Source organism: Nematolebias whitei, chromosome 12 (assembly GCF_014905685.2).
Source record: "Nematolebias whitei isolate Nwh7 chromosome 12, NemWhi1, whole genome shotgun sequence".
NCBI classification, from domain to species: domain Eukaryota; kingdom Metazoa; phylum Chordata; class Actinopteri; order Cyprinodontiformes; family Rivulidae; genus Nematolebias; species Nematolebias whitei.
The window spans coordinates 3,862,975-3,875,616 of record NC_056509.1 but is presented as its reverse complement, the minus strand read 5'-3'; the positions used below and the strand labels follow the sequence as shown (position 1 = coordinate 3,875,616).

General features: G+C 45.6%; 1 protein-coding gene across 1 annotated transcript in view; it reads right to left on the bottom strand.

The window, feature by feature from the left end:
* nt5dc1 (5'-nucleotidase domain containing 1) overlaps positions 1–11,496 on the bottom strand; it is a gene marked incomplete at its 5' end in the record, with an annotated part of 416,600 nt that extends 405,104 nt beyond the window's left edge. The window contains 1 exon segment of the mRNA XM_037686065.1: positions 11,405–11,496. Within this exon segment, the coding sequence (XP_037541993.1) occupies positions 11,405–11,496 (92 nt within the window).
* Positions 11,497–12,642: the final 1,146 nt, after the last annotated feature.

The following is a 12,642-nucleotide window of genomic DNA, read 5'->3' as shown; positions in this document are numbered from 1 at the left end:
TGTGTGTGTGTGTGTGTGTGTGTGTGTGTGTGTGTGTGTGTGTGTGTTTTGTGTGTGTGTGTGTGTGTGTGTCTTATCTCACTCAGCCTTATAACCTGTATCTCTCACTCTCTGCTCTTTGAATTGAGAAAGCTCCTCGGATGAGGAGCGAAACGTCTTCTGTTACAAATAAAGTCCAGTTGTTTTTGTATTGAACGCTTTTTGAATATAAACTACATTAATGAACTGGACTCTTGTTTTCATCCTGGATGTCCCACGTTGTTCATCTGGCTCGTTCAGGCTGTCACTCCTTTGATTAATGCAACTTAAATCATTGAATGGTTTGAATAAAAGAACTGAGGGGAATTTAAAATAAATAGTTCATCCACATCTCTCTTCGACGTCCTCCTGCACTGCACCTGGGCCGAGCCTCGTTCAGAACCGGTCTGCCTGGTGGGAGGACAGCTTCTTCTTCTTTCAGGAAAAATAAAAACTCAGTTGGTTGTTGTGTGATCGAAGTAAACACAAGCTAACATTATTAAGAACGTTGATTTACCTGCTGTAAAACAGCTACTGATTATCATGGAGTAAAGTTCAACATCGTCGACTCGGTTCTGGTCCACTCAGCGACCGGTGTGGAGCTGTTGGATGAAGCGGTCCCGTTTGGTGTCAAATCTGTTGACTCTCATCCAAAATCCAGCTTTAACTTGTTGTTAGACTGTTGTTAGCTGAGCTTTTAGCCCAGAGGAAAGGAACGTGCCAAGGCGGCACGCATGAGCATTAGGTCAATGTACAAAATTCACATCACCATCTAATGACCTGGCATGGTAACTACAGCGGATTAGGTGGGGTGGGGGGATTCCTCCAGATACATGTAAACACAAAATCCATCCATGTCAACGTGGATCTTTTCCTCTAATTAACATATGTAAAAACCTAGGTTTCCCCCCATCGTGTCCGTGTAAATAGGGCCTAAATGTTTGTTTCTGAGCAGCGCCAGTAACACAGCTGTTTAAAAACAAATAATACAGTAGCCTATCAGGAAGTCATTGATCGTTATCTTCATTAAGCTGTCTTCCTGCTCCATGGAGCTCACATGCTCACGGGGGGGGGGGGGGGGGGGGTCTCCCTTCCCCGTTCTCTCCTCCCCTGTTTCATTGGTTCAGCTGTGACCTGTTTGATCATTTCATTTCATTTTTTTAACCTTTATTTACACAAGTAGTCTCATCAATACACATCTCTCTTAGGGGGGTGGGTCCTCGTAATTCAGCAGTGGTGGGATGTAACGAAGTACAAGTACTTCGTTACTGTACTTAAGTACATTTTTCCTGTATCTGTACTTTACTTAAGTAGAGTTAAACGTGGGTACTTTTGACTTTTACTCCACTACATTTTACATTAAGTATCTGTACTTTCTACTACACTACATTTCTATAATGTGTTGCGTTACATGTTACATTCACGTTGCATTTTTTTTATTTATTCGTTAGTTTGTGACAGGCTCTGTCCCTGTCTGTTTTCTTTATATTTATTTGTGTTCCCCGCTCTGCTCTTTGTACTTTTTGTTGTTCTGCTCTTTGTGTGATTTCTGTTCCTATATATCTGATTCTGTTGTTTTCCACTCACTCCTCAGTCTGCCTCTCCACTCCTCAGTCTTTATCATTCACACCTGTCCCTCATCAGCCACCTGCCCATGTGCTCTCATTACTCACTCTCCCTCTGTCTTATAAAAAGCCTTTCTCTCCTCCACTCCTCGTCCGGTCATTGTTCTGTATTCACAGACATCTCAGTCCTCCTCTGTCCTGTCTGTTTTCGTCCACCTGATGATCTGCTCTGCCTGTTTACTCTGATGTCCTGTTCAGTCTTGTTCTTGATCGTGTTTTGCCAGAGTAAGTTTTGCTGCATCGACAGCGTTTTGTTTTGTTGTTTAAATAAATAATTTTTATTTTAACTCCTGCCTCGCTTGCCTGCCTGCAAATGGGTCTCAACTTTGAGGATTGTGACAGAATGACCGAACCAGACCCAGACCCAGCAGGTTCTTCGCTCCGTTCCAAGCGCCAGCATGAACGTGAGCAACTCCGCCGGGTAACGCGTAATTATCTGGACACCAGGGCCACCCCCAAGGATCTGTGGAAGAGGTTGGTGGCCGCTGAGGACTTTGTTAACGTGTTTACCCGGTTGGAACTAGAAGGCTATGAACCGGGGGTGTTTGAGCTTTTTTCTCAAGCTTGGAATGAGAGACGTGTGCTGCGCTCTCTTCTCCTGCCATCTGCCACGCCCCCCGGTCATCCCAAGCACCCCTCATTGGTGAATGGAATGGTCTCGCCGCCCGCTCCGGCTCTCCTGGTCTCGCCGCTCGAGCCGGCTCTCCTGGTCTCGCCGCCCGCTCCAGCTCTCCTGGTCTTGCTGCCCGTTCCGGCTCTCCTGGTCTCGCCGCCTGCAGACCCCTCGCCGGACTCGCCGCCTGCAGACCCCTCGCCGGACTCGCCGCCTGCAGACCCCTCGCCGGACTCGCCGCCTGCAGACACCTCGCTGGACCCGCCGCCTACAGACCCCTCACCGGACCCGCCGCCTGCAGACTCCTCGCCGGACCCACCACTTGCTGCTGCAGCCCCACCCCCTTCCTGTGTCTCTGTGGGGACTGGTTCTGACACCCCATCTATTGGGATCTCTATAATGGTGGGTCCCAAGCCTTCAGTGGGCCCCAAGCCTCCAGTGGGCCCCAAGCCTCCATCACCTGCTGCTGCAGAACCTGGCTCTGACCTCGCAGCTGCAGAACCCAGCTCTGACCCATCGCCTGCAGAACCCGTCTCTGACTCATCGCCTGCAAAACCCATCTCTGTCTCATCACCTGCAGAACCCGTCTCTGTCTCATCGCCTGCAGAGCCCGACTTCGTCTCATCGCCTGCAGAGCCCGACTTCGTCTCATCGCCTGCAGAACCCGTCTCTGACCCATCGCCTGCAGAGCCCGACTTCGTCTCATCGCCAGCAGAGCCCGTCTTTGTCTCATTGCCTGCAGAGCCCGTCTCTGACCTCACGGCTGCTGAACCCTCGTCCGACCTCCCGGCTGCTGAACCCAGGTCTGGTCCAACAGTTTCTGAACCCCGTCCTGACCCAACAGCTGCCAACGTCCCGTCTGCCCCAGCAGCAGCCAGCACCACCATCTCTGGCCCCATTCCATCCTTCCCCGAACTCTGGTCCCGCTCTGGATGGTCCCCGGGCCGTCCGCCCGAACTCTGGTCCCACTCTGGACGGTCCCCGGGCCGTCCACCCAAACTCTGGTCCCGCTAGGAACGACGCCCAGGACCGTTCATAGAAATACCAGTGTTTATTTTTGCTCCCAGGTCTACCCTGTCAATTTTGTTTAGATTTTCTTTTTGTGCCCTCCATCCTTGTTTCCCCCATCCTCCCACCCATTCTGTGTTTTCTGTGTTGTGTTCTAGGGGACGTCAAGAGCCGTCCCTTGGGAGGGGGGTTATGACAGGCTCTGTCCCTGTCTGTTTTCTTTATATTTATTTGTGTTCCCCGCTCTGCTCTTTGTACTTTTTGTTGTTCTGCTCTTTGTGTGATTTCTGTTCCTATATATCTGATTCTGTTGTTTTCCACTCACTCCTCAGTTTTTATCATTCACACCTGTCCCTCATCAGCCACCTGCCCAGGTGCTCTCATTACTCACTCTCCCTCTGTCTTATAAAAAGCCTTTCTCTCCTCCACTCCTCGTCCGGTCATTGTTCTGTATTCACAGACATCTCAGTCCTCCTCTGTCCTGTCTGTTTTCGTCCACCTGATGATCTGCTCCGCCTGTGTACTCTGATGTCCTGTTCGGTCTTGTTCTTGATCGTGTTTTGCCAGAGTAAGTTTTGCTGCATCGACAGCATTTTATTTTGTTTTTTAAATAAATTATTTTTATTTTAACTCCTGCCTCGCTCGCCTGCCTGCAAATGGGTCTCAACTTTGAGGATTGTGACAGTTTTAAAGTAACCAATGGCGAGAGGGCAGTTGGTCCATTGAATCACTGCAACGTGGGCAGGTAACGTTAGACCCACCTTCAAGAAGAGCTGGACCACTGACATATATCCTAGTACGTCAATGAGCTGGGTGCACCCACAGCACCGCTATCACATCCAAAATGGATTCCACCACGGAGAGTCAGCCAGAAGATACGCACCACCCATTGCCTTATTGAAAGACTATTGAAAGATTATTGAAAGGCTATTGAAAAACTATTCAGGACAGCTTCTCTCTCCCAAAAAATATAAGACTGGACTCAAAAATCTTTGAAAACCAACTTTTTCTGAACTTGAACAAGAAATTATTGCTGCAATATTAAAATGTGTCAGTTCATGGGATGTTAGGAGACAAGAGATGTCTCCAAATGACTCGACACTTGGTCCAAGTTTTGAAAATGGTGTCAGGAAGTTAAAATATTCTTCACTACTGACCCAGTACAAGGTGGACTAGACAGTATTTTAACTAGAGTTGATGTCAAACTGGAGTTGAAATGATCAGTGCCTGTTTTTTGTTAGGTCTAATGCTGCTTTTTTCAGGCAGAAAACTTTTACTGAGATGTGTTTACTGCAGTTAAAATGACACATTGGTTTTGCTTTGTGTTAAATAAAAACTTTCAAAGGTATAATCATTCCTCTTTCTTATTTTGATTAATGACATTTAACTCTGCAGGTCATCCCTGAAATTCTAACGCACAGAATCACAAGTCCAAGTGTAAATGGACTGTACTTATATAGCGCCTTTCTATCTTATTTCAAGGTACTCAAAACGCTTTACACTACAATCTGTGCCTCATTTACCCATTCATACAGCTCTATACTAGATCTATACAAAGATAATTGAACAAATCATTCTAAAGAGACTGATCAGAGCTTTATCACATTCATACACTGATGGGACACACATCAGAGGCTATGAGGGGTTCAGTGTCTTGCCCAGGGACACTTCGACATGTGACTGCTGGTGGATTGAAACCCCCAACTCTTGCATTGGAGGACGACTGCTCTAACCACTCAGCCACAGCTGCCCCATGTGTGAACTGTCACATGGTAAACACAATAAAAACATGTATTATCTGCAGCATCGTTCATTAGAATGACTCAACGCCATTAATGTATTACAGAAAATATGCATACGGCAGGCACATTAAATTATATTGTAGAGAATTAAATTAGGTAATACATTCAGCAAGCACTTTTACTTTTAATACTTTAAGTACTTTTAAAGGCAAGTACTTACATTCTTTTACTTAAGTAAAAATGTGAATGTGGTACTTCTACTTTTACTAGAGTGCATTTTTGTCTGTTTATTTGTACGTTTACTTAAGTACAGTGTTGAGTATTTTCTCCACTACTGCTCATTAGCTGTGTTTACATGCACAAAATTCTTTGATCAGATTGAAATGTTTTCAGATTAAATAATTCAAATGTATCATTCACATGGGCACAATCCGTTCACAATGAGCGTTCACATGCAGCGGACTTTGTTCTGAACAGAAGTACTGACATGTGCAGAGTGGTAAACTCTCCTTAAAAAAACAGAAGAAGAAGTTCTACTTCCAGGATGAACGTAAACAAAGCTGAGCACCAAATGGACCGCGACAGGTTTTAATGACAGTGGAGACGTTGCTGCACTCCCTGACTGAGCTGCAGGTGATACACATCATTTTGAGCTCTTTCAAAGTTTCTAGTAGAAATGTTGTGTCGCTCACCTACCAGTTTTGCTTTTCTGGCACGCTAATATTATTAGCATTAGCCAGGCGCAAATGACATAGTCTCGCATGCGCAGTCAGTTCAGTTTTTCACGAGCAGAAAAAAAATGAACAGATCAAGTGTTTACATGCGCACCGTTCGGGTTATGATTCAGCGTAAACCACCTGTTTTGTTGAATTCAAAAAGCGTTCAATACAAAAACAACTGGACTTTATTTGTAACAGAAGACATTTCGCTCCTCATCCGAGGAGCTTTCTCAATTCAAAGAGCAGAGAGTGAGAGATACAGGTTACCTGAAAGAATGTGCCGATTAGCTCTGCGAGGTGCTGGCAGATATCTTTCACACCTCACTTACCTTGGAGACAGTTCCCACCTGCCTGAAGACTGCCACCATCAACCCAGTCCCGAAAAGCTCTACAATGACTGGTCTGAATGACTATCGACCAGTGGCCCTCACCCCGATAGTCGTTAAATGCTTCAAAAAAACTGGTCATGACTCACATCAAAACAACCATCAACATCAACGAGGACCCTCATCAGTATGCATACTGTGAGAAATGATCAACAGAGAATGCCATCTCCTCTGTGGTCCACACTGTGCTCAACCACCTGGAGCAGAAAGACTCTTACGTCCGTATGCTCTTTGTGGACTTCACATCTGCCTTCAACACCATGATCCCCCAAACCCTGATGGACAAACTATTCACACTAGGACTAAGCCCCTCCATTTGCAACTGGGTACTAGACTTCTTAACAAACAAACCACAGTCAGTGAGGATCCACAACTTCTCCTCCTCCACCATAACCCTGAGCACCGGCTCTCCTCAGGGATGTGTGTTGATCCCCCTCCTGTTTACTCTGCTTACGTATGATTGTGCAGCTACCCATCCAAGCTGTCACATTGTAAAGTTTGCAGATGATTTCTACTCCCCGTCCGGAAGTGGCTGAGCAAAGGATTTGGTAGGCTGGGCATGCAGTCCACTTACAAGTAGCCTATGTGACAAGTAAGTTATGCATAAGTTCACACATGTTACATGTATGTTAAGTTAGTGGAGGAGAGCCACAAAAACTCTGTCATCAATTCCGTATCTGCTAAGGAGAAATGATGGATAAGTTACGCATAGGTCCATCCATCCATCCATCCATTATCTTTTATCCGCTTCTTCCATTTTGGGTCACGGGGGTTGCCGGTTCCCATGTCCAGTAATCACTGTGCGAGGGGCGGGGTACACCCTGGACAAGTCTCCAGTCCATCACAGGGACACATACAGACAAACGAGACAAACAACCATTCACTCTCTCTCTCTCACCTAGGGACAATTTAGAGTTACCAATCAGTCTAACATGCATGTTTTTGGTCTGTGGGAGGAAAACCAGAACACCCGGAGAAAACCCACGCATGCACAGAGAGAACAGGCGAACTCCACCCAGAAATTCCCTGGATTTAAACTGGCAACCTTCTCGCTGAGAGGCAGCAGCTCTACCAGTTGTACCACCGTGCTGCCTTACTCGTAGGTTATATGTTCATTCAACTTGTTATTAATACAGTATGTTTATATCTAAAAGAGGTTTCAAGTTCATTTTATTTCCTTTTCAGCATATGTCAGCATAATTGACCAGATTTACATACTTTGACACAAGTTCTCTAAAATAAAGGTTGAATTAAAGTTCTCTAAAACAGTGTTTTTCAAAGTGGGGGCCACGGCCCCATGGGGGCCGCCAGGGGGCACTGGGGGGGCCTACACGCTCCAGACCAGTACAAAAGAAAGTTAAACATTGGATCCAGAACAGTGGCCCCATACTGAGAGATTGTTTTGATCAAACAGACTGGCAGGTTTTCAGAGAAGCTGCTGAAAATGGAGGCTCGCTTGATCTGGACCAATACACATCCTCAGTCCTGGGGTACATTAGTACATGTACTGACACCATCTCCACCATCAGATATGTTAAAAGTTACCCAAACAGAAAACCTTGGCTGAATGCAGAGGTGCGCACCCTGCTGGAAGCAAGGAACACTTCCTTCAGGTCTGGAAACTCACAGGAGCTGAGTAGGACAAGGAAAGAGCTGGTTGCTGATATTAAGAGGGCCAAGGCCACATAAGCACAGAGGATCGAGGGTCAATTAATCTCACAAGACCCTCGGAGCATGTGGAGGGGCATTAAGTGCATAACAGATTATAAAGGAAGGAGTGAACAATGCCCCAAAGACCCATCTCTGCCTGATGCCCTCAACAAGTTCTATGCACGCTTTGAAGACCCGAACAGACCACCCAGCACCAGACTCACCTCACCACTGGATGAAGAGCATCTCAGCGTGACCTCAGCTGAAGTAAGGAGTACTTTCAGGAGGATTAATCCGCACATCGCAACTGGCCCAGACAACATCCCCAGAAAAATGTCGAATGAATGTGCCTATCAGCTCTGCGAGGTGCTGGCAGACATCTTTAACACCTAACTTACCCTGGCAACAGTTCCCACCTGCCTGAAGACTGCCACCATCATCCCAGTCCCTAAAAGTTCTACAGTGACTGGTCTGAATGACTATCGGCCAGTGGCCCTCACTCCAATAGTCGCTAAATGCTTCAGAAAAACTGGTCATGACTCACATCAAAACAACTATCAACATCATCGAGGACCCTCATTAGTATGCATACCGTGAGAAGCGATCAGCAGAGGATGCCATCTCCTCTGTGGTCCACACTGCGCTCAACCACCTGGAGCAGAAGGACTCCTACGTCCGTATGCTCTTTGTGGACTTCACATCTGCCTTCAACACAATGATCCCCCAAACCCTGATTGACAAACTATTCACACTAGGACTAAGCCCCTCCATGTCCCACAGGGTTTGATTCTTGGACCCCTTCTGTTCTCACTTTATTTGCTCCCACTGGGGTCCATCCTGAGGAAACATGGTCTTTCATTCCATTGCTATGCTGATGACTGCCAGATCTACCTGCCTGTGAAACCAGCAAGTGTTTGCTCCATTCACCCTCTGTTAAAATGTCTGGATGACATTAAGGCCTGGATGGCTTCAAATTTCTTAAGTTTTAACAATGAGAAGACTGAAGTCATTGTCTTTAGCCCTAGCTCAACTGCTGCCACTGACCCTGTCAACCTGGACTCTCTTCAGCCATATCTTAAGCAGTCTGGTAAAAATCTTGGGATGGTTTTAGACTCTGACTTCAAGTTTGACAAACAAATCAACTCTGTTCTGCAGAAAATCTTCTTCCAACTCAGACAGGTAGCTAAGCTCAAGCCAGTATTGTCCAGACCGGACCTTAAGAAACTAGTCCACGCCTTTGTCATGACATGATTGGACTATTGCAATGCGCTCTATGCTGGGATCAGCCAGGCCTCCATCTCACGTCTTCAGCTCATCCAGAATGCTGCTGCTTGGCTTTTAACCGGAACTCATAGGTCTGAACATATTACTCCAGTTCTGTCCTCCCTTCACTGGCTCCCTGTTCGTACGAGGATAGTCTTTAAAATTCTTCTGTTGACCTTCAAATGCTTAAATGGCCCCGCACCCCTTTACCTCTCTGAGCTTCTGGAACCTTACGTTCCCTCTCGGGCCCTGAGATCCTCTGATCAGCTGCTTTTGGCTGTTCCAAAAACAAGAAGCTCAGAGGAGATCGGGCTTTTTCAGTCATGGGCCCCAAACTCTGGAACAACCTGCCCCCCAACATCAGGCAGGCCACCTCCCTTCAACCCGCCACCCCCCCCCCCAACATCAGGCAGGCCACCTCCCTTCTTCACTTCAAATCTCTGCTAAAAACACATCTGTTCTCTCATGCATTTCACACAGTGTAAATTGATCTAGTGTTTTTTTAATCTGTGACCGTTGGTTACGTACTGTAACCCCAGATTCTATGAGTATAAGCCTAGCCCTTTAAGGCCTTCGCTTTAGTGGGTTTATCCCGTTATGCGCAGCATAAGCACTGAAAAAATTTAGTCCACGCCCACCTGCTGTGTGGGCCCCACCCGGTTCGTATAAATTACGTTAAGAGCGGGACATCGGCTCCCAAAATAGCTTTTTCTTCAGCCGTTTAGGAGCCAGTGAGGCCCAACGCTTAAAGGGCTACGCTTATACTCATAGAATCTGGGGTTACAGTACATAACCAACGTTCTATGTCGTATAAGCTTCGCCCTTTAAGGCCTTCGCTTTAGTGGGTAAAGGGCGAAGCCGATGTGGTCCTCGCCTCACTGGGTCCATTTGAACACCGTATGAGGCAGAAGCTTGCCCAAAAAAGTCTAATCACTCAGCTCCCATGTGCATAATTACGCATTGCGTAATTATGTGCCATGCACAGACGCATGTTGTGTAACTATGCATTCTGAATGCATGAACGCCCCGGAAACATCAACGGGGAGGGAAAAACGCTGAAAAGAGCCATGAACCAACTGGTTTACGGCTGAACCGTATGAACAGATTAATAATAACAGAAGAGCTGATTATTAATCAGATGAACTGATTGGTAAAAATAGTCGTGAACTGATTAAAGACAATAGAATCAAATAACAGTCACAACTTGTGATTGATGACATCTCACACTGTAATGCATGCAGACAGATGTGAATAAAATGGAGTTCCATGAAACAACAATGTTCATTCTGTAAACACTAAAGGCAGAACGTGTCATGGAACAGGCCGTCACATCACCTAATAAAGGCGAGTAATGAGCAGGGTGTTGACGCATGAGCCCAGTAAACAACCTTCCCGCCGGATCATCCGAACTGGCGGGAAAGGCGTGGGACGTAAAAAAGGGTCCTTTCATGTCAGCCTCCTCCTGGGTTACGCCGGGCAACCCCTGAGGGCGCCGTCGGCCGGGAGCGGTGTGATCGCCGATGCAAAAACGAGGTGGGATGGGGTGAGCATTCACTCAGCCCCCCTACACCGACACTACACTCCCCAGGAGGGAATGAGCAGCGGGGGCTGCAGCTGAGCACGCCTGTCCCGGAGGAACCATCCGATTCGCTCCGGGTTCAACTGTCCCCCTCTTACAATGCTGTGATTGCTAGTATCACTCAGCCCTCTGTGAACAGTAAACAGCCATCAGTGTGCTAATGAGCCATTGTTAGGCTGATGGTCCTTCTTGAGCATGTGATCAGCTAGTTTTGGTTGTCAGCAGCAAACTGGTTGATCCACTCTGAGAAGGTGCTATTTAAGAGACTGAGCTGAATACAGCACCTCAGACTGAGGAAGTCTCTCGGATGAGAGACAAAATGTTTCTAAATGTTTTTGCTTTGTTTTGTTTTTTTGTTTTTTTTTGAATGTCCAGAGGACCAGATTGAACTTTTTTGGATTTTTCTACCTGGATTATTGAGCATGCATCAGGATATTAGTAAATAACATTTTTATGCTCAGCAGCTGTAATAATTGAATATAGTGAATAAAAGTTCAAATATTCTAAAAGTTGATGTTTCTTTATATATTTTGTATCATTGTTTGTGGGTTTGCGAAGAGGGCCTCGGCCAGAAGCTAATGCTGTTCGGGGGGCCATGGCATGGACAAGTTTGGGAACCCCTGCATTATAAAACGTTATAGTGTGACAGGGTTTTTAGTGATGATGTGAAGGTTAGTACTCCTAAACTAAACTTTGACAGGATAGATAAATAATGTTTAGTTTTCTGTAAATTTCATCAGGTGCACATTACTGTGACTGAGAGTTTCCATGTTGGCTGGGAAAATGCTGGTGCGGACTCACCAGAAGTCCCAGGTGGCAGGGGTCAGGTTGAGGAGGTCTTTGTCATATCCTTTATGCTCCACCAGGAACCTGGCAAAGCTCTCATAGATGAGCTGCAAAAACAGAGAACGGAGTGTCACACAATGGAACAGTCATCCATCCATTATCTTAACCCGTGTCAGACTTTGTTTTTTTTCTGCAAACGGCATAATCAGACAAATTTCCTCACTTTTTTGTAAAAAAAACATTGAGCCCAATCAAATCAGAAATATTTCCCAGTACAAAGAGAACAACCATTAGCAATTATCAAACACTTCCCTTCATTTAGTTCATTTTCATCATTTTTATCCATCTAATTTTATCTTGCCTTGTCCTACCAATGCAGGAACACTGAAGCCCCTTTAATAAGATTCATTGTAGTTTCCATTACAATTTTAAGGTCAAATCTCCTTCTGCCACTTTGGAAAAACCCAAACAAAAATATACATCAAAACATCAAAGTTCATGCTCAATAATCCAGGTAGAACATCTGCATTTCCTCAGAGTTTTGAATGAAAAACTCTAGTAATAGTCACAATACACTGTTTCTAATAAATGTTTTGATGTATCCTACAAAGTTAAGTCAGGTCCTCTGGACAGTTTCTTTATGTTGAAATGTTTCGTCTTTCATCCAGAAGACTTCTTCAGTCTTAGGAGCCACAACAAACTCAGTCTTATAAATAGAACCTTACATAGTGGGTCAGCCAATTTGATGGTGACAAGATAACTAGTCTTAGTGGTTGACCCACTATGTGAAGGTGCTATTTATAAGACTGAGTTTGTTGCAGCTCCTCGGACTGATGAAGTCTTTTGGATAAAAGATGAAACATTTCAACAAGAAGAATCTGTCCAGAGGACCTGACTTAACTTTGTAGGATACATCAAAACATTTATTAGAAACAGTGTATTGTGACTATTACTACAGTTTTTCATTCAAAACTCTGAGGAAATGCAGATTTTCTCTCTTGACAACAATTGGATTTTGGTGAAGTGGGTGAAAAACAGTCAGTGTTGTCTTTGGAGCTCCACAGCTCAGATAGACCTTAAAGTAAGGTCGTTTTCACACCAGATAGTCCGGTAGACTCGGTTCGGTTCGGGACCAATATTCATGACCTTTTGTTACATTTGAGCTGGTGCGTTTGCATTCACACTGCACTGTGCAGTCGAGTCAACCTGTTGAACCAACCTGTTCCCCCACTCGCCTGTGGGGGCGCTACACC